Source organism: Accipiter gentilis, chromosome 2 (genome assembly GCF_929443795.1).
Source record: "Accipiter gentilis chromosome 2, bAccGen1.1, whole genome shotgun sequence".
Lineage (NCBI taxonomy): Eukaryota > Metazoa > Chordata > Aves > Accipitriformes > Accipitridae > Astur > Astur gentilis.
This window is the reverse complement of record NC_064881.1, coordinates 55,181,192-55,203,664: the sequence shown is the minus strand read 5'-3', so window position 1 is coordinate 55,203,664 and position 22,473 is coordinate 55,181,192. Positions and strand designations below refer to the sequence as shown.

Genomic DNA, 22,473 nt, shown 5'->3' with positions numbered 1-22,473 from the left:
CCAAACCCCCCAGCCGAAGCACCCCCGCGGGTAGCCGGGCCCAGCCACCCGGAAAACGAGAAAACCAAAGAGGGAACGAGAGAGAACCGCGCTCACGGCGTGGCCTCTGGCAGAGGGAAAGAGGCAGCAGCGACCGTTATTACCGCAGCTCCACCCTGGCCGGAGCCCCTCCGTCCGCAGGGGCTTCCGCGGACGGACGCCGCTCCTTCCCCGCGCGGCTGCTAACGGCACCCGCGTTAAGGGAGACTCGAGAACACCGGAGGGCCAGCTTGCCGCCCTCACGACAGGGCTCGGGGGCTGCCTGCGGCTGCAGCACAGGCTTCAGGGGAGGGGCTGCAGCTGGGGGCAGCCGCACGGGCCGAGCGGGGCCGGGGGAAGGCGCCGGGGGAGCTCCGGCGACTCGGGGAGGCGCCCGCTGGCCGCGCCTGGCGGGTGCCCGCCTCCGTCCCCTCTTCCCTTCTGTCGGCTCTCGGGGACCTGTCCGGCGCTGCCCTGGCCCGGCTCGCCTCCGGCGGACCGGGAGCCTGCCGCGGCGGCCGCTTCGCAGCTTCCCGTCCCGCCAGCCCCGGGCGGCCAGCGGGCAGGAGGCACCCGCCGCCCCCGCCGGAGGGGATCGCTCGCCTCACCCACGGTCCCAGCGCTCCCCGCTGCCGCCGAGACCCGCGCCCTGCGCGCCGCCACGCTGCTCCCGGGGACCGCGCATGCGCGCCGGCCGTACGACGGCGCGCCGGAGGGCTCAGAGCCGGCGCGCGAACGCCGGGCTGCAGTACCGCACTTTGCCCACAAGGCGGCACCAGCGGCGGCGGCGGCGCTGCTGCGCACCTGTGCGGTGCCGGCGCTGCTGTTCCGCGCTTTGCGCGCGGAGCGCCCGCCGGCACCGCGCCCGCAGGGCGGCAGCGGCGTTTCCTTACCGGGAGGGAGGAAGCAACGAGCGCGGCGGCACTTTCCCCCGGGGCCGCGCTGCCGGTACCGTCGGACCACGGCTGCCGTTAAAGGGGCACCACCGCGCCTTTGCAGCCTCCGAGCTGTAGTACCGGATTTTGGGCGCCGGGCAGCAGCATCCCCGCCGTAACGATCCTCTTCTGAGCGTCAGCTGCGTGAGGGATGACTGACAGCTCAGCCCAGTAGAGACCAGCCGCAGGCGGCAACTCCTTACTGGGGGCACAGGGCTGACGTCGCCCTGCCCTTTCCCCACTCGCAGCCCGGGCAGGCCTCTTCATCGCCTCCCTTCCAAAAAGCACCCGAGCGGCTGGAGCGTTTACAGCAGTCAAGTGCAAGGAACAGACAATTCGGGTGGCCACTTCTGTCCCTGCCCCAGCACCCCATTATCTAGAGAGGAGAAGCAGCACAGGGAACCTGCAAATGGGCGGGGGGGGGGGGGGGTGTCCCCTGGAGCAAGCCCCAGGGACTGCTGTATCCCTCTGCATGTGGCATCAGGGTTGCGGGAGCGACAGCAGCCAGTCAGCAGACGCTGGCGAGAGATTTACAACAAAAAATAACGCCTGCTTCAGGTGACAGCCTGAAGGCAGGCCACAAGAGACCCAAAGCTGCTTCGTGCCAGAGGGGCGGTTCTGTTCGGCAGGAAAGGCCGCGGCCCAGCGCACCAGATGCGAGCGGCCCACCTGGAAGCGAGCGATACCCCGGCGACCCTGGGGCTCGGTCGGGGTGGGCACCTCCGTGCTATCAGAACGCTGCTCTCCTAATCCTGCACACACTCACGCAAGGCTTCTTGTGCGGGGCTTGTCTCTTATCAAAGAGATGCTGCACGGTGTTACTTACCGCCCTGCCCTCCAGCGTGCAAAGTAATCAGACGTGAAGCAGGGAAAGCAAAGAGGCCTGTCGGGATATTAGGTGTCCTCAGCAGAGGACCATAGAGCCCTCGAGGTTCCATCTTTGCTCCCTACAGGAGCGTGGCTCTGCACTCCTTGCCGCTCCTGCCAGCAAATGTCACGGTTGCACTTTGCTGCCTGCAACACACAAGACTTAGTAAGCTGGACAGGCCGTTCTGCCAATGTGTCAGCAGCTCTGTTCCTTTGGCTGCCTAATTTGCCTCCTTACACACTTCAATACTCGGTTTCTTTAATTCAGACCCCTCTAAAGATCTCCTGGCCTGCAAGCCATTTTCAGCTAGCAACGCAGCTGAAATACACTGCTGGTAGAATCTAGCTGTCATCATGCTTTGATATCAAAAGGCTTTTGTAGAACCCCTGATTGTTTTGGCATCAAGACTGCAAGGCAAGAAATATGCCTTTACTTGAACAAGCAAGACACCTGCCAAAAAGCTGTGCACAGTGATATGTGCCTGCCTGCGACCGACATCTTTTTCTGCTAAAACCAGAGCATGGTTCCTTTGTGACGAGCCATTGGCAGTGCAGAAAGTACCTCACCTTTCCCTGCACTGGGTCCCCAGAGAACAGCATCTTAGGCCGACTGGAGCAGCAGCCTGTTTTCATCCCAGCCACTTGCCCTTGAGCAAGCAGCTGCCTGTAGCAGCGGCAGGATCGCTGCTGCCCAAGGGGAAAGGAATGACTCGGTGTAAAGCGCTCCAGGGTGCCTGTGTCCCATGCAGATGTTACCGTAAGTCGGCACTTCAGAAACTCTCTAAGACTCAATTTTGGAGTTTTAGAAAGCAGGCATTCTTTATTCCAGTGCTGGATGCACAGGGGATCGTTCCACCTATCGTGCATACCAATTCTTTCAACAGTTGAGATTATATACAAAATGGATATACATATTCATGATTTTTCCTAGAAATAATTAACATACTCATCTGAATTCCAGGAGCTCATTAATATACGTAAATGTCCTTGGCACAGGCGCACTCGAGATCTTTCATGGTCTTCAAGGGTCCTCTGGTGGTCTTCAATAGTCTTCCTCACTTCTCCGCTAGTTGACCCTCTTCTAGTGATTCTCTGCAGTGGGACACTTTACATGTTTGATACAACTTATCCTAAAGAATGTTTGTTAGTAACTCTACTACCTATCTTTTCTTGATTTACATTATTTTGTCACAAACCATATTGACACTCTAAGCTAAGTTAGCTGAAAAGGGCCTAAGGGCTTTATCTTCTCAGGGAATTTGCAAGGTCGGCCAGAAGTAATTTTCTCTGGTATCTTACACATTTTGCAACATACAGGATTTCTTATCCACCACTAGTCAGTATAACAAAGCCACAGTGTTCTTTTCTTAACACAAGATGTAAAACATCTTGTATCACAGACTTGATGACCTCAGCAGCCTGTACACAGGGACAAGCTAACAACCTAAGAAGGAGGCACAGGGCGTAGCAGTTTCTGCAACAACCGCATTTTATAGCCTAGCTGGACAGAGCAAGAGGCGAGAGAAAGGGGCCTGCTGGGTTCCTTGAGAGGCAGAATTGCTGTAGATTGTGCCGTGGGTGTTTTGCTCTTTGCCTTTGGCAGAGAGACTTCCCAGTGGCTGGGAGACAGTAGGCTCCCACGGCGCGAGTACTGCTGCTTACAGAGCAAAAGGTACTCACTATAAAGCAGCAACGAAGAACAAGGACAGCCAGTCAAGATGGTAGGAATAACATGGAGAGCCTCAAGCATTAGCCAGTGTCCTGGTTTCAGCTGGGATAGAGTTTTCTTTCTAGTGGCACCCAGATGGGACAAGGCTTCTGAGACTTGACGGACATGTGATCGCAGGACCTCCAGCCGGCACTGAGATTTCTCAGGCAGACCCTTGATCCCCCGTTCCCCGGGCTCACAAGCCAAGGCCACTGGTAAAATTTTATTCAAAGGCATTCTTTTGATTAACCTAGTTCTGGTATTCTGGTCTGATATTCTGTCTGGTACTCTTACCTGTAAGCCTGACTAAGAGAAGACAGCAAGGCAGAAATGTAAAAGGATCCTTAAAAATCTGGCATTCTGGTAGAAGTACTTTTCTGATAAAAGGTAGTTGACTGTTGCCAAAATACGGAATAAAACTCCTTAACAGCAATGAGAAGTTAAGAAGCAGGCACTCCTTTATTGCAGCACTGGGCACACAGGGGATCACTCCACCTAGTGTGTGCACCTGTCTAGTTTAATCATGCAGGTTAAATACACACCTGTTATACATATTCACTAGATTTCTGGGAAATGTTATACATAATCATCAATTGTCCAATAAATCATTAGCATATGTAAATGTCCTTCTACGCAGGCGTGGTGAAGTCTCTGGTGGTCTTCAGAAGCCCTCTGGTGGTCTTCCGTAGTCTTCCTCACTTTGTCCGATAGTTGACATCTCTTATGTGATTCTGCGCAGTACAATTTTTCCATCATGTATCAGATTTACATAAAAGTACATTCAATGTTAATTCTTAAATTTAACGTTTCTAGTGATTGGCCCTCAGTTGCATCACTTTATCAATATTCTTATGCTATAACATTCATTGGTTAATCTTACCTATTCCATTAACTGGCCTCTTGATCAAAGTGGGGTTTCTAAACCACAGAACTAAGGTCCATAATGATCCCTCTCTTAGTTCATTAAGACAAAACACTACAATCTAACAAATCTGTCAAAATTTCTATGGTTAACCGATCTAAGACAATACTCATTCTTTTATGATTGCATACAGCACATTTTGTATGTTCCTAAGTTTCTATAACTATTGTGAGCTTCAAACCCCTATATTCTACAATCTTTACCCTTTTAACCAAACCCAACTTATGTAAAATTTCAACTTTTATCAAATATTGGTAACAGACTCACTGATTGAAGACAGAGATACCCATCTGGTTTAGTTTCTGAGAATTGCTCTATTCGGTACTTTGATTAAGGCTTTGGGATTTGATTATTGATTTTGGATTTGACCTTAGATCTCTGATTAACTCTGCTTGGTACTTTGACTTAGGCTCTGATACTTGACTTTCCGATTTTTTATTTCTGTATATTGAAGGTATTGATAATGGGAACAGGGCAATCGAGTGAAATCCCTAAAAAATCACCTTCGGGGTGCACTTTGAAACACTGGAAACAGCTGGGGGGTGTTCCAGGTGGCAACATGCGGAGAGATTTGATTAAATATTATAATCTGTGGCCTCTGTATAAGCTCAATGAAGGGGAGAAGTGGCCTGTGAATGGGATGCTAAATTATAATGTGAGGTTACAACTTACATTATTCTTGAGATGTGAGCAAAAATGGGATAAAGTTATGTATTGTAATTTGTTCTTTACCTTAAAGAATCTTCCTGAGCGGCAAAAGGATTGTGGAATTAATATACCACCCAGCAATCCTTTTGTGTTATCTTTAGAAAAAGAAAGAAATAAAAAAGTTGACAATAAGCTCAAAAGGTGTTGTTCTGCATGTAGTATTGGGCAAAGAAGTTTAAAGTTATACAAGCAAGAATGAGAGGTTGATACTGAAATGATAATTGGATCTCAAAGAGCCCCACCTAGAGCTGTTCTCAGAAGTAGTGATGAAAGAGAGCCCATGAATAGTCCTGTCGCAGGGCGAACAAGAGCTAAACAGAGCGAAGTTATTCAAGCTCTTTGTCAGGCGCTTGGGACTGAGGGCGTGGCAACTATTAAAGCACCCTTTTCTATTGTGGATTTAAATAATTGGAAAATAGAAGCTGGGAGCTATTGGGAAAACCCTGATCAAACAGCCCATGCTTTGGAAGCAATGATTCAGACTCAGGATCCTGATTGGAAAGTTATATAAGTAATAATGGATGTCCTTTTTGATAGTGCAGAAAGAGATATGATCCAGAGGGTTGCTAAAACCCAGGTAGAAGCACAAGTAGCTTCTGGAGTATTACAAGGAACAGTGGAACAACATTTTCCACCTACAGAACCCAGATGGGATCCTAATAATTTGGCTCAGAGAAGACTGTTAGATCAGTATCAAAAATGGGTTCTATTCAGAATCAGAACTGCTATGCCTAAGGCAATTAACATGTCTAAATTATATGAAATTAAACAAAATAGAAGAGAGTCTCCCACTCAATTTCTGAGTAGATTAAAAGAAGCTGCTAAGAAATATACTAATCTGGATCCTGAGTCTGAAGAAGGAAAAGCTCAATTGGCTCCATTATTTATAGGACAATCCTCTGATGATATCAAAAGAAAACTATAAAAATTACAAGGAGCAGATTCTCAAGATTGGGGGAAATTATTAGAGGTTGCTTGGGTGGTATACAGAAATAGAGATGAAGTACAGAGTAAAATGAATGCAAGGTTAGTGGCTGCTCTAGAAGTAGGAGCTGGCATAGGACAAGGCAGAGGAGTTACCCTCCGAGGAAGGGGACATGGTCGAGGAATGGGGCGAGGAAGAGGAACTGGATTGGGCTCGCCAGTGGGATTAAATCAGCCCCTTGGACCAAATCAGTGTGCATACTATAAATAAGAAGGACACTGGAAACGGGAATGCCCCTTGAGACCTACAGGGTTACAAGTGATCCCAATTCCAACCACACAACCTCAGCAAGTTCCCCCATTCCTGGGAAAGTTGAGTGAAAGTATTTGACGGGGACCAGAGGGGAGGCAGAACCTTGGATTACAGCTAACCTGGGATAACACAAAATTGAATTTTTAGTTGATGCTGGAGCCACCTTTTCAGTTTTAAATACCTTAGAGGGGGAATTAAGTTCTGAGGAAATTAGTGTTGTTGGTGCGACAGGTGAACGAGAGACTAGACCCTGCTTTAAACCTTTGGCAATGAATTTAGGAAAGCAATGGGTCACTCATCAGTTTCTGTATTTGCCAAATTCTCCTAAACCCCTGTTAGGGAGAGACCTACTTGAGAAATTGGAAGCAGAAATTAAATTTAAAAATTGAGAGATTAAAATTTTAATTCCAGAAACTAAACATATCGAAGCAGTGGCTTTGTTGTTACAAGACAATTACTGAAAGCAGAAGATCATACCAGTCAAAGTAAATAATGCTGTAATTCTAATCGTCTGGGCTGGGGAAGTTCCTGGTAAATCCAAAAGAGCAGAACCTGTGAGAATTGATTTAAAGCCAGGATCGAGTCTGGTAGGAATTAAACAATACCCTCTAAAACTGGAAAGTTGGAAAGGGTTAGTACCGATAATACAAAAATTTCTAAAGTACAAATTGATAATAGAATGTCCAAATATAACACCCCAATCTTGCCTGTTAAAAAGGCTAATGGAAAAGATTACAGATTAGTTCAAGACCTCAGAGCGATAAATCAAACAGTACAAGATATTCATCCAGTAGTAGCGAACCCTTATACTTTATTAACAACCCTAACAGAGAAATAAGAATGGTTCACAGTGTTAGACTGAAAAGATGCCTTTTTCTGTATTCCCTTGGATCCCAATCGTCAAGAGCTTTTTGCTTTTGAATGGGAAAATCCTGAGACTGGGAGAAACACACAATATACATGGACAGTCTTGCCTCAAGGCTTTAAGAATAGTCTTACCATTTTTGGAAATCAATTGGCAAGAGAATTAGAGATTTGGAAGAAAGACAATAATCAAGGAATCTTGTTGCAATATGTTGATGATCTGTTAATTGCAGCTGAGACAGAAGAACAATGCACAAAGTTAACTCTTAACTTTTTGAACTTTTGGGGAATCAGTGGATATTGAGCGTCAGAAGAAAAAGCCCAAATAACCCAGAAAGAAGTAACTTATTTGGCTTTTGAAATCCTGAAAGGACAGAGACAATTAGGAACTGAGAGAAAAGAGGCAATTTGTCTTCTCCCCGAACCCAAGACTCTAAAAGAATTGCAAGCCTTTCTGGGAATGGTTGGGTGGTGTTGCCTGTGGATTGCCAATCATGGCTTGCTGGTCTGACCTTTATACGAGCAGCTCAAAAAGTCAAACAATGGGTTTATAGATTGGACTGATGCCGAAAAAGCTGCTTTCAAAGAACTGAAACAGGCTCTAATGGGGGTGCCAGCCCTAGGCCTGTCAGATCTCACAAAGACATTTTAACCTTTTACTCATGAAAGAAGGGGTATAGCTCTGGGTGTCCTGGCCCAATATCTGGGACTAAGTCGGCAAGCTGTGGCCTGCTTCTCGAAGTGATTAGATAATGTGAGTCTGGGATGGCCTGGTTGTCTGTGAACCATCGCTGCAACTGTGCTATTGATCCAAGAAGCTCGTAAGTTCACCTTAGGATAAAGAATTACTGTGTATGTTCCCCATATGGTAATTACTGTGCTGGAACAGAAAGGGGGGCATTGGTTACCCACTAGTAGAATGCTGAAATACCAAGTGGTGCAGCTGGAGCAAGATTATGTTTACTTAAAAACTACTACCATCGTTAACCCTGCTGTGTCTTTAACAACTGATCAAGTTAAAAGAGAACTGGAATGTGACTGCTTGCAGACAGTTGAAGAAGATTACTCCAGCCGACCATATCTCTGAGATGTGCCACTGGAATAAACAGATTGGGAACTATATACCATATGACCTGTTTGTGCTGAAGCTGTGGCACGCACGCTTTGTGGAATTATCCCCCGTGCATCCAGCGCTGCAATAAAGAATGCCTGCTTTCTAAAACTCCAAAGAGTCTTGAGAGTGTTTCTTTACAGGCCGTGAATTTCAGTATCACTAGTAGCTGGTATAGTGCTACGTTTTGGGTTCAGTATGAGAAGAATGTTGATAACAAACACTGACGTTTTCAGTTGTTGCTAAGCAGTGTTCATATTAAGCCAAGGATTTTTCAGCTTCTCATGCCCAGCCAGCAGGAAGGCTGGAGGGACACAAGAAGTTGGGAGGGGACACAGCCAGGACAGCTGACACAAACTGGCCAAAGGGGTATTCTATACCATGTGATGTCATGCCCAGTATATAAACTGGGGGGAGCTGGCCTGGGGGGATCGCTGCTCAGGGACTAACTAGGCATCGGTTGGCGGGTGGCGAGCAATTACATTATGCATCACTTGTTTTCTATATTCCAATTCTTTTATTATTATTATTATTGCCATTTTATTATTGTTATTATTATCATTATTAGTTTCTTCCCTTCTGTCCTATTAAACCGTTCTTAACCCACAAGTTTTACTTTTTTCCTTCGATTCTCTCCCCCATCCTACTGGGTCAGGGAGGAGTGAGTGGGCAGCTGTGTGGTGCTTAGCTGCTGGCTAGAGATAAACAACGACAGCCAGGCAGGGCTTGCAACTACCCTCTTGTCATGGTTTAATGCCTGTCGGCAACGAAACCCCACGCAACCGCTCCCTCGCTCCCCCGCCCCAGTGGGATGGGGGAGACAATCGGAAGGGCGAAAGTGAGAAAACTTGTGGGTTGAACAGCCCCCTCTGCCAACCTCCCCTCTAGTTTTATTATTGGGCATGATGTCAAATGGTCTGGGACATCCCTTGTGCCAGTTGGGGTCAGCTGTCCCAGCTGGGTCCCCTCCCAACTTTCTGCACACCACCAGCCGCCTTGCTGGTGGGGCGAGGTGAGGAGTGGGGCAAGGAGTGGGGCGAGTGCAGGGAAGTGTGTGTGGGGGGGGGGGGGGGGGGGGGGAGTAAGTTTGGGGGGGGGGGCAATTTCCACAGTGGTTGCTTTATTTTTTATTAATTTTTAGTTGGTTTTGCTGTTAACGTTGGACCATTTTCTATAGTTTTGGAGGGGTGCTGCCACATCAAGTGCAATCCCTGGAGGACCAAGGGGCACTCCTGGGCCTTAGGGCGGCTTTGGCCCACATGGAGTGCCTTTTCTGGCGTGCAAGCGAGAGCTCCCGGTGCCGAGCGCCGGCCACTCAGCCAGCCGAGTCCGGCCACTGGCACTTGTGGGTCGGCCGTCACTCCAGGACGGCGGGAGCGTCCGTTCGTTGCCGAGAAGCCAGCCCGTGTGCTGGGGAACCTGCCGGAGCCCTGGAGGTGCCGGTTAGTCCTCCGGGTGCGGGTCTCTAGGACCCGGTGCCTGCTTTCCTGCGTGATTTCGTTTCCCCGCGCCCGTGGAACCTCTGGTGCAGGCTGCAGCCGTGATAGCCGGCAGAGCGTGAGCGCCATGGCGGTGCCGCCGTGGTTGCGGTTCTGCATCTGGGTCATTTCCCTTTGGCATCGGGGCTGCGGCCGGGGATCAGCGGGGGTGTGTGTGGGGAGGGCACTTAACTGAGGGGTGGTTTTTAATTAGGAGGTGAAACTCAGGCGGTGTGTGCTGGGGGGCATAATCGCGTTCCTTGCATATTTAAGCAATAGTTGGTATTTAACCGATTTTGCTAATTGCAGGTTACAGTAACCTACTCTCATGATTATTCTCACCAGTAGTTACTCAAGTTAGAATGGCAAGTACTAGTATATGAATGCATGACAGTCTAGTAAGAAAAAAAAAAGTATAAAAATGACAAGTATTAGCACTGGTGCAGTAGTATTAAATGGAATACTCGTTGGCTGCAATTAATTAATTCCTTACATTATCTCATTATTTAATTGGCTAACATTATATTATCTAAACGGCCTAATTAAATAGTTTAATGTTAAAAAATACAGTGAATGAATGGCTGGTACCTAAATAGTGTTCCATTTACTACTGCTGCAAGAAAAATGGAAGAGGAGACAAAGCACAAAAAACAAGGCACTGACACAAAAGAAAAGTTTAAATACTACTCTAAATCGAGATTTCAGATTATGAATTAGAAACCTAATTAGGAATGCTTTAATTACCATGTATTGGCTTTGTGTGGCAAGGTTTTGGCAGCGGGGAGGGTTACAGGGGTGGCTTCTGTGAGAAGCTGCTGGAAGCTTCCCCTGTGTTCGAGAGAGCGCCCATACCAGCCAGCTCCAAGATGGACCTGCCGCCAGCCAAGGCCGAGCCAATCACCGATAGTGTGGTAATGCCTCTGTGATAACATTTTTAAGAAGGAAAAAAAAAAAAAGTTAGGACAGACTGAAACAGCAGCCAGAGAGAGGAATGAAAACGTGTAAGAGAAACAACCCTGCGGACGCCAAGGTCAGCGAAGAAGGAGGGGGAGGAGATGCTCCTGGCACCGGAGCAGAGATTCCCCTGCAGCCCGTGGTGATGAAGACCATGGTGAGACAGGCTGTCCCGCTGCAGCCCAGGGAGGTCCACGGTGGAGCAGATCTCCACCTGCAGCCCGGGGAGGACCCCAGCCGGAGCAGGTGGGTTCCCGAAGGAGGCTGTGACCCTGTGGGAACCCCGCGCTGGAGCAGGCTCCTGGCAGGACCTGCGGATCTGTGGAGAGATGAGCCCACAGAGCAGGTTTTCTGGCAGGACTTGTGACCCCATGGGGGATCCACGCTGGAGCAGTGTGCTCCTGAAGGACTGCACACCATGGAAGGGACCCACGCTGGAGCAGTTCGTGAAGAACTGCAGCCCGTGGGAAGGATCCATGTTGGAGGAGTTCGTGGAGGGCTGTCTCCCGTGGGTGGAACCCCACACTGGAGCAGGGGAAGAGTGCGATGAGCCCTCCCCCTGAGGAGGATGAAGCTGCAGAAAATAACGTGTGATGACCGTAAACCCCATCCCCGTCCCCCTGTGCCGCTGGGGGGGGGGGGGGGGGGGGGGGCGGTGGTAGAGAATCTGGGAGTGAAGTTGTGCCCGGGAAGAAGGGAGGGGTGGAGGGAAGGTGTTCTGAGATTTGGGTTTATTATTCATTGCCCTACTCTGGTTGATTTGTAATAAATTGAGTTAATTTTCCCCAAGCTGAGTCTGTTTTGCCCATGATGGTAATTGGTGAATGATCTCTCCTGTCCTTATCTTGACTCACAAGCTCCTTGTTATATATTGTCTCCCCTGTCCAGCTGAGGAGGGGGAGCGATAGAACGGCTTTGGTGGGCACCTGGCATCGAGCCAGGGTCAACCCACCACATACCATAATTACAATAAGATTATTTTAATAAAGGTTTTATTTAATAAAATCAAATAAAAGATATTATTATAATAAACTACTCCCAATTAGTATTCTACTTTGTAACTGGAAATTTTTATTGTGGTAATACTGTTTGGGCATTGTTAATGCATACATTTTAACATTGCTATTATTAAATAAGTAACAAGCATTAATGATGCCCAGTTAGCAATCTGTATGTTTTTAAAATTCAATTTAACTTTTTATTAATCAAATTTAATTTGCATTATTTTCATTTTAGCTCTACTTGGGACCCTGTGATTCCAGCCCCCCCAACAAATGGCTCCTGCCAGGAGCCTGCTGCAGCACAGGCTCTCCATGGGGGTCACAGCTTCCTACAGGCACATCCATCTGCTCCAGCATGGGGTCTTCCACAGGCTGCAGGTGGATATTTGCTCCACTGTGGACCTCCATGGGCTGCAGGGGGACAGTCTGCCTCACCATGGTCTTCACCATGGGCTGCAGGGGAAACTGCTCTGGCGCCTGCAGCACCTCCTCCCACTCCTTCTTCACTGACCTTGGTGTCTGCAGAGTTGTTTCTCTCATATATTCTCACTCCCCTCTCTCAACTGCTGTTGCACAGCATTTCTTACCGCTTCTTAAATATGTTATTACAGAGGCACTACCACTATTGCCGATTGGGTCAGCTTTGGCCAGCCATCCAGCTCCAGTCCTTGGAGCCATCTGGAACTGGCTCCATCCAACATGGGACCAGTGTCTGGTATGTTCCCGCAAAAGCCAACCCTGCAGACCCCCCCCATTACCAAACCCTTTGCCACATAAACGCAATACAAGGGTGCTTCACTTTCACACATTTTCATGTGAAACAATCAACCACTGCAGAAAACAAACAAAGGAAGTAGTGTAGTCTCTGTTATTATTGTATTCAAGCTTAGCTGCCTTTCTAGAAAGTTGTAATTCAGTCACAAATAGCCAGGTTAGATAAGCAAACCAGTGAAATTCCATGCCCTATGCCACAGAGATGCCAAGTCTATACTGTTACACACCTAGAGAAACAAAATTTCTCATGTACAAAGATTAGCTTGTTTTCCCTAAAAAATGCAGGAAATGCCACCCAAACTATTCCTTTCCTTTCCAAAACAAGAAACCCTTCCATAAGTAAGGACTGCATTTGCAAAAACCCTTTCTAGCATCTGCCTTTCAAATGTCACAAACATTCCCATGTATACACACCCCTTCCTAACTTTGTGGGACATGGGACTCCTTGCCAACCTGTTGGAAGAAAACCCCAAATATATGAACCAGAAACGCTTGAGTAGATATTGGCACCTAATTCCCAAGGAGGACCATGTCTCAAGTCACACCTTTTCCTTCAGTACATCCTAATAGCTAGCTGAGGCTGTTTCCCTACTAATATAGCAACCACTACAAATCATATTCCTATAAGCCAAACTGCCTTTGTGTTTCTGCTTAACTGACGCCAATAGGTAACAAAGCACATCACAGTCAGGCCTCACAACCAAGCTGGGAACTGAAATGGCTCTGAGAATCTCACTGCAGAGCTTCCCTTGTGACTTCATGTGTTTCATCACCATGGACACGCACAGCTTACAAACACCACCATTCTTCAGAGATCACAGTTTGGCTATCAACAAATGCTGTCCAGGAAAACCAGGAACAGCAAGCCAGAAGCAGCTATTTGGAAAATCTGTGAAGACCACAGGAGCAGGAAAGGTCAGTGTTTTTTTAAAAAAACCCACACTTTGTATAATACCATCTTTAGCAAGGCCTGTTTTTTCCCTGCTGATTTAGTAATTTCTCTAACATTCATACAGCTCTACAATCGTCTTTCCCCCATAACTACACAAATAGTATTAAGTCAGTTCTACTACTTGTCCATTGTGACACCCTTCTACCTCTTCAAGTCTGTTTTCCAAAACAGAAGTGCACAGATTTCTGTACAGATTCTTATGTCTCCCCTTACCCACTCTATTTCTGATGCAGCTGCCACATTCCCAGCTTGAAACCTGTTTTGCTATTACTATGACAGGCGATTTCAGTATACTTATTCTATCTTGTTCACCTACCTACTTGAATTTTGCATATTTTCTTTAAAAAAGGGCCACCAGCTGTATTAGGATACAACTTTTATTAGGATGTATTAGGGTGCAACTTTTAGCTGCAAATGTTCATTAAAACCATTAGACTGAGCAGACTTCTCTCCAGTTCTAAATCCTTGATTGCATTGTTCCTCTTTTGAGTAAGTAGTTTAGAAATTCAGCACACAAAGTACTACTCACTCCTTTATTTTCTGATTATGTCTGCAAGAATCATTAATACTGATGCATTTTCCTTCCTTTAGTATCTGTTGATACTGTGCCTCTTATATTGCAGGTATCTCAGCACTTTTAAAACATAATGTTACATGTTAAAAAAAATTAATCCCCTCCTGAAATGAATGCTTAAAAAAAAAAAATTAGCAAATTCTTAATGTAGGATTGTAGGCATAGTGCTCACGCTGTCTGAATATATATTCAAATAATTATATTACTACTTACTGTTATTTCAACAATTCCTTGCCTCATTCAAATCACAAAAATTATGTCTAATTACTAGACATCCCTTTCCTATGATGTATTATCTTTTAATAACAATATATACTGAAGACGGATTTTTAAAAGCACTATATAGGCATCGACCATTATTCTGTCACCTTCACTTGGTTATCTCACAAATGTTTCAAAACATGTATTAACTTATTTCTCAAATTCAGGAAGCATCTAGCTGTATTTACCAGCGTGAACCTGTGCCACACAGACAACAAGACCAACAAAAGCAATATTCTGAACCTAAAGGAAAAAGCGTGGATTTCAGACATGTACAGCTTCTATCTTGTTGCTGCGCTTCATCATTTTTTATTCAGTAACGTTTGACCCTTCCGAAAAACAATCCTGTGCTCTAAACTTGCATCTTACTGTGGCCAATTTTACTAGCAACTTGGTAAGTTTTACCATTATTTGCACTACACGTACGTTTTCTCATCTGGGATGTTGTTCTCTTACCATGGAAACCTGGGTGTACATCTAAGAATAAGCACAGAGGTCCTATCCTCATGTATATGGTACCTAGTCCAGAGCTGGCTCTTCCTGCCACCTTCAGCCCAACCTCTCTGATTGGTCAAAGTCATCTCACTGAGTCTTTTGCACTCCATTACAAGTTACCTTCATAATTTCCTGCAGAACAGATAGCTCTGGCACACTACAAATTAGCTTCTACCTTTTGGCTGCTATAATGCACGTACATGAGACAAGGATCCAGGGCACCATTATCACCCTTTCACAGAATCCCAGAGTCACAGATGGTTGAGGTTGGAAGGGACTGCTGGACATCATCTGGTCCAAACACCCTGCTCAAGCAGGGCCACCTGGAACAGGTTGTCCAGGATCATGTCCAGACAGCTTTTGAATATCTCCAAGATATTTCAGTATCTTTATTCTTGCTCTCTGGGGCCACTGAAGTTTCCCAGGATCCAGTAGGGGTATCCCTTCCATAGATGTTCAGTTTTCAGATGTAAAATAAGTGGAGATTTATATATGGCACTGTGGGGGGTGGGGGGGTGCCTTTGCAACTGAGTTCACTTCCCTCCTTCCTCTCCCAGTCTACAGCTGTTTATCAGTATAGACAACTCCTAAGGGGATGCATACTGCTGGGGAGGGGGGGGGGAAGACAGGATAACTGGAAAAAGGTAACTGCCTGTGTGCACTAACACTAGCACTTGCTCAGCACTGGTGAGGCCACACCTGTAGTGTGTCAAGTTCTGGGCTCCCCAGTATGAAAGACATGTAGCTACTGAAGAGAGCACCAGGAACATGGTTAAGGGACTGGAACATCTCTCATCTGAGAGACCTGGGACTATTTAGCCTGGAGAAGAGAAGGCAAGGGGGGATCTTATTAATGTATATTGATAACTGAAGGGAGGGTGCAAAGAGGACAGAGCCAGGCTCTTTTCATAGAATCATAGAATTGTTTAGGTTGGAAATGACCCTTAAGATCGAGTCCAACCATTAACCTAACACTGCCAAGTCCACCACTAAACCATGTCCTTAAGTACCACATCCACACCACTTTTAAGTATCTCCAGGGATGGTGACTCAACCACTCCTCTGGGCAGCCTGTTCCAATGCTTGACAACCCTTTTGGTGAAGAAATTTTCCTAATTTCCAGTCTAAACCTCCACTGGTGTAACTTGAATCCATTTCCTCTTGTCCTATCACTTGTTACCTGGGAGAAGAGACCAACCCCCACCTCGCTACAACCTCCTTTCAGGTAGTTGTAGAGAGCAATAAGGTCTCCCCTCAGCCTCCTTTTCTCCAGGCTGAACAACCCCAGTTCCCTTGGCTGCTCCTCATAAGACTTGTGCTCTAGACCCTTCACCAGCTTCATTGCTCTTCTGTGGACATGCTCCAGCACCTCAATGTCTTTCTTGTAGCAAGGGGCCCAAAACTGAACACAGTGTTCGAGGTGCGGCCTCACCAGTGCTGAGTACAGCGGAACAATCACTTCCCTGGTCCTGCTGGCCACACTATTTCTGATATAGGCCAGGATGCCGTTGGCCGCCTTGGCCACCTGGGCACACTGCCAGCTCGTATTCAGCCAGCTGTCAACCAGCACCCCCAGGCCCTTTTCCACCAAGCAGCTTTCCGGCCACTCTTCCCCAAACCTGTAACGTTCCATGGGGTTGTTGTGACCGAAGTGCAGGACCTGGCACTTGTCCTTGTTGAACCTCATCCAGTCGGCCTCAGCCCATCGATACAACCTGTCCAGATCCCTCTGTAGAGCCTTCCAAGCCTCGAGCAGATCAACCCTCCCTCCCAACTTGGTGTCATCTGCGAACTTACTGAGAGTGCACTCGATCCCCTCATCCAGATCATTAATAAAGATACTAAAGAAAACTGGCCCCAAAACTGAGCCCTAAGGAACACCACTTGTAACTGGCCACCAACTGGATTTAACTCCATTCACCACTTACCCAGCAAAGAGTACGCCTGTGCAAGCCATGGGCAGCCAGTTCCTCCAGGAGAATGCTGCAGGAAATGGTGTCAAAGGCTTTACTGAAGTCTAGGTAGACAACATCCACAGCCTTTCCCTCATCCACTAAGCAAGTCATGTTGTCATAGAAGGAGATCAGGTTAGTCACAGGACCTGCCTTTCCTAAACCCCTGCTGACTGGGCCTGATCACCTGATTGTCCTGTATGTGCCGCATCATGGCACTCAAGATGATCTGCTCCACAACCTTCCCTGGCACTGAGGTCAGACTGACAGACCCATAGTCCTCCAGATCATCCTGGCCTGTCTTGGGTGTCACATGTGCTAACTTCCAGTCAACCAGGACCTCCCCGGGTAGCCAGGACTGCTGATAAATGATGGGAAGTGGCTTGGTGAGCACTTCCACCAGCTCCCTCAGTACCCCTGGATGGATCCCATCCGGCCCCATAGACATGTATGTGTCTAAGTGGTGTAGCAGGTTGCTAACCTCTTCCTCCTGGATTATGGGAGATTCTTTCTGCTCCCCGTCCCTGCCTTCCAGTAGCTCAGGGGGCTAGATACCCAGAGAACAACTGGTCTTACTATTAAAGAATGAGGCAAAGAAAGCATTAAGTACGTCAGCATGACCTGATAGGACAGATTCACAGAACCACCAAATAGTTGAGGCTGGAAGGGACCTCAGGAGATTGTCTAGTCCAGCCCCTTGCTCAAACAGGGTTAACCAGAGCAGGTTGCTCAAGACTGTGTCCATGGCACACATTCCATAACCGGATCTGGGAGGATGTTTCTTTAGCTATTATCCCCTTTATGGTCATTCTTCGACTCTCTCTGTATTCATAAATACTTAGTTATCTGTGTCATATCTCAAATGACATTATAGTCAAGACGATGACCAAGAAGACACCGGTTTATGTTACCTCAGGCAGCAGAAGGATAAGAATGTGGTCACTCTCCAAAGTGAGTAGATGCCTTGATTGATCATTGAAGCCCTAGGTTAAAACTGGTGGCAACATTTCCTTTTCTGCTCTCATTTTGTAAGACAATACTGACTTAACTTTCTAAATCCAGGAAAAGGATGCAGCTATCTCTTCAAATACAAATACAGGAATCTAACATTGATGGAGGGACAGGGCTTAATGTGTACTACTGTCCATAACATTTTCTACAGGTAGCTTCCAGTCCAGCATGATGACTTAGCAGTTGTATTTTAGAATTTGCTTTATGAATTTCTAAGTTTCAGGCATGTCTCTGTTAGTACATCAGTACTTACCTGCTGCTGAAGTTTTATGGACAAGATCTACCGCCTACAGAAAGACAGTACACAATATACAGCCATAATAATTCACCAGTGGAATTTGACTTTGTACTCCAAACTACAGAAATAACACAACTTTATATGACAAAAAAAGAAGTCTTAAAAAGATGTGTATTTTTAGATTAGCAGAACTACTCCTCCATTAACTAGGAATGTAAAAATGCACAAGCACATGTGCATGTGTGCTTCAACTCAAGACATAGACCAGACATGAAAAACTTTAGGTGAAACATTTTAGCTGCCAAAATGATCAGCTGAAAACATAAGAACATAAGAGGGTATGACTGGGGAAAAAAGCAACAGTCAAACATGTGGCATAAATGCTCGCTTAGAATTTGTAATTTTTCATTCTGTCACAGCTTGCCAGAGTTTGATACTCCCGGTGTGGAATATGGCATCCAAGACAAAGCAGATGAAACAAGATATCAATCGTGCTGGGAAAAACAAGCAAGAAGCAAGAACCAAGAATGGAGATATATCCAAAGGAATAAGTGACATGGAAACACTTGTCAAAGAGAGGAAATTGTACTTGCAGAAGGAATACAAGATTCTCACTGAACATATGAACACATACATGGGAAGACTGGAGCATTTCCTGCAGGAGAACAAATTTCTAGAAAAGGAAGCCCAACGGAATCAGAAAGAGAGCAATGCTTACCTCTCTTATATAACAAAACACAGCCAGAAGTGCCAGAATCTGATAATAACACTAAATGACCAGAATCACACCGATCTGTCTCAAGTTCGGATGCAGAAAGAGAAGGTAATCTCACAGTATACAGAAAAAGAGAAGGAGGTAAGGAGCGCTCTGATGAATATGGAGACAAAGTACTCTCTTATGAAAAAGGAGGTTGAAGACCTGCAGCCTTTCAAAGATCCATCTGTTCAGCTGGAACAGATGAAAAAGATTAAAGAGCTGGAGAAGGAATTGTTGGTCACAAAGATACAGCATTCAGATGAAATGCAGAAAATCAAGAGTAGATTTCTGCAGGCCAAGGCTGACTGTGAGATGGACTTTCATCAGAAGATCCAAGTTCTCACCAAGAGAGCAGAAGAAGCAGCAATACAATCTCTAATTCAGCATATCAAACAAGTAAAAGCAGAGAATTGGCATCTGCACCAGGAATTGCTCGGACTCATCCAATACTCAAAAATCCTTAAAGAAACCAAAGTTCAACTGAGAGAGCAGCAGCAGCAGCTTCTTCGGGAGAACAAATACACTCAGGACATGGCACACATGCACCACTGGTTACACCAGCATAAGGCACGCAACACAAATGGTGAAACCTACAGCTCTCACAGCCCATTCAGATGTGCCCATTAACCTAAAAAAACCACTTCTCCACTCCTTGCTCATGCCAATATATCAGTAGACATAGCTGGACTGTCAGCTGTTGCCACTATTAGTTAGTTAACATAGTATACAGAAGTAAGTGTTCTGCAGGTGCATGAAAGGATTGATTTACATAGCTCATGCTCAGCATGCAATCCAGACCACAGATCTTAAAAGTAACCTCAGCTTTAGCTTTCATGACATCTGTATTAAGACATTTGAAACTGCAATCCTTTCACATCCCAAAATAAACAATGACATTTTCTCTTTGAGATCAGACTTTGATGTTTCATTAATTAGTAATTTACCATGGGCAAATTATATTCTTAGACATAGTAAGGCAATCTCTATGTTACTTTTCACTACAAACTACATCTACTGATACCATAGTATGAACCAATGTCGGCCAGCTCTTTCTTTCAGCAACATTCATTTTCCCAAATCTTCTATGTGGCAAGGACTTTATTTTACCTTCTGCTAGTCTCCAAAGGACAGAAAATAAATATGCAAGCAACCAAATCCTTTAAACAGGATAAGCAGTTGAGGTATTTGACCGTTGGTCATAACTATCAATAAAATACATTCACTGAATATATTCTTAGCAATTTTTACTTTCTTTTCATTCTTTTCTTGCTTTAGTGTTTCACTTGAGAAGCAAGATGTAGAGAGTTCTAATAGGCTGCTGCTACCTTCACTTTCCAAGTTGAACACTTCTGGATTTTGATTACCTTATCAACAATGACACCAGAGGTCGCCCTTACTTTAAGTTTTAACACTCACACAGGGATCTTTTATAGAGAAGCAGACCTTAGCTGAGATTGGAAGAGACCTGAAAGAAGGGTCAAGCAGAGCAGGGCCACTTTCAGTGGCTTTTGAGTGTCTCCAAGGATGGAGGCTCCACAGCCTCTCTGTGCAGCCTGTTCCAGTGTTTGACCACACTTAACAGTAAAACAAGTTATTTCTTACATTTAAATGGAATTTCAATTCCATCACAAATTTCAATTTCAGAACAGTCCGGCTCTGTCTTCCCCCCTGCTCCACCTGATATTTAAACACTTTAGTAAGATCCCCTAAGCCTTTTCCAGGCTAAATAATCCCAGCTCTCAGCCTCTTCCTGCATCACAGATGCTCCAAGCCTTAATCATCTTTGTGGCTCTTTGCTGGACACAATCCTATATGTCCACGTCTATCTTATACTGGGGAGCCCAGAAGCATACAAGATACCCTAGGTGTGGTCTCTCAGTGCTGAGTAAAAGGGAGGGATCACCTCCTTCAAACAGCTGGCAAGGTTCTTCCTAGCATAGCCCAGGATGACGTTTGCCACCTTTGCTGCAAGAGCACATCTGCTGGCTCACGGTCAACCTGGTGTCCACCAGGACCTCCCGGTCCTTTCCTGCCAAGCTGTCTTCTAGCGTGATAGCTGCCAGCCTGTACTGGTGCAGGGGATTATTCCTCCCCAGTTGCAGGACTTGCCTTTTTCCAGTGATGAAGCTCACAGGGTTCCTGTTGGCCCTTTTCTCCAGCCTGACAGGGTCCCTCAGAATAGCAGCACAACCATCTGCTCTGTCAACCACTCCTCCCTGTTTGTGTCATCTGCAAACTTGCTGAGGCTGCACTCCAGCCCACCATCGAGCTGATTAATGAAGAAACTAAACAGTACTGGCATCTGTATTGACCCCTTGGGTACACTACTAGCAACTGACCTCCAGCCGGACTTCACGCCACTGATAACAAACCTTTGGTTCCAGCAGTTCAGCAAGTTTTCAGTCTGTCTAACCATGCACTTAACTACTCTGTACTTACTCAGTTTGTCAACAAGGACATTGTGGGAATCAGTGTCTGCCAGAACACGCTGCTAACAAGAAAAGATTTGCATTGTTGGCATTAGCAATAACGGTTGCTAGATTAAAAAAAAAGTAGGACTTTTTTTTACAGTGCATTTGAATGACACCAGGTGCTGAGAGCAATGTCTGACATCCCCTGCTGACACTAGCACACTTTAAAGTTATCGTGGTTCAGCCCCAGCTGGGAGCCAAGCACCAAAAATCCACTCACTCACTCCTCCTGCTCCCAGTGGGATGAGGAGGGGAATTGAAAAAAAAGTAAAACTCGTGGGTTGAGCTAAGAACAATTTAATAACTAAAGCAAAATAAAATATAATACTAACAACAATAATAATAAAATATAGTAATAATAGTAATGAAAAGGAATGTAACAAAAAGAAAAAAAATAATAAGAGAAGACAAGTGATGCACAATGCAGTTGCTCATCACCTGCTGAGCGATGCCCGAGCAGCGATCCGCACCTCCCGGTCCACTCCCCCCAGTTTATATACCGAACATGACATGCTATGGTATGGAATATCCCTTTGGCTAGTTGGGGTCAGCTGTCCTGGCCGTGCTCCCTCCCAGCTTCACGTGCCCCTGCTTGCTGGCAGAGCACGGGAATCCGAAAGATCCCCGACTTCGGATAAGCGCTACTCTGCAACAACTAAAACACCAGTGCGTTATCAACATTATTCTCGTGCTAAATCCAAACCACAGCATTGTACCGGCTACTAAGAAGAAAATTAACTCTCTCCCAGCCGAAACCAAGACAAACGCTTATCAGATGAAGGCAGAGGACGCGCTACGCTGGAGAAGTTTTACCCTTGGCCTGCGCCGCTCCCTCGCCGCACTCCTGGGAGCGGAGAGCGGCAGCGCGGTCACGGCCCGCCGCCGCCCGAGGGGAGTCGTCCGGCGGCACAGTGCTCCCCCAGCAGCCGCCCACGGAGCCAGCAAGCGCGGCCGAGCCCGCGGCAGCACCTCCGGCCGCCCAGCGCAGCACAGCACCAGCGGAGCGGAGCGCCCGAAGGGGAAGGAGGAAGAGGAAAGGCCGCGGCAGCGCCTCCTGCCGCCACCTGCCGTAGGCCCGGCGTCACGCTGTGCGCCTGCGCAGCCTGGGGCCGCTTGGCGCACGCGTTGTCCGGCGGGGCTGTTTCCATAGCAGCAGAAGGCAACGGGAAGAGCGCCGCGCGCAGC

At 46.7% G+C, this 22,473-nt stretch overlaps 1 protein-coding gene across 1 annotated transcript; it reads left to right on the top strand.

Moving 5' to 3' along the window:
- The first annotated feature begins 11,468 nt into the window (after positions 1-11,468).
- Positions 11,469-22,332, top strand: CCDC166 (coiled-coil domain containing 166). Its single transcript, XM_049823789.1, has one exon. It carries the CDS (start codon positions 18,401-18,403, stop codon positions 19,442-19,444), a length of 1,044 nt encoding a protein of 347 aa, XP_049679746.1. The 5' UTR covers positions 11,469-18,400; the 3' UTR covers positions 19,445-22,332.
- The last annotated feature ends 141 nt before the right edge of the window (positions 22,333-22,473 follow it).

What these genes read in the sequence shown, in the direction of transcription:
- CCDC166 (XM_049823789.1), top strand. Translation starts at nt 18,401, where the DNA reads ATGACTGGGGAAAAAAGCAACAGTCAAACATGTGGCATAAATGCTCGC.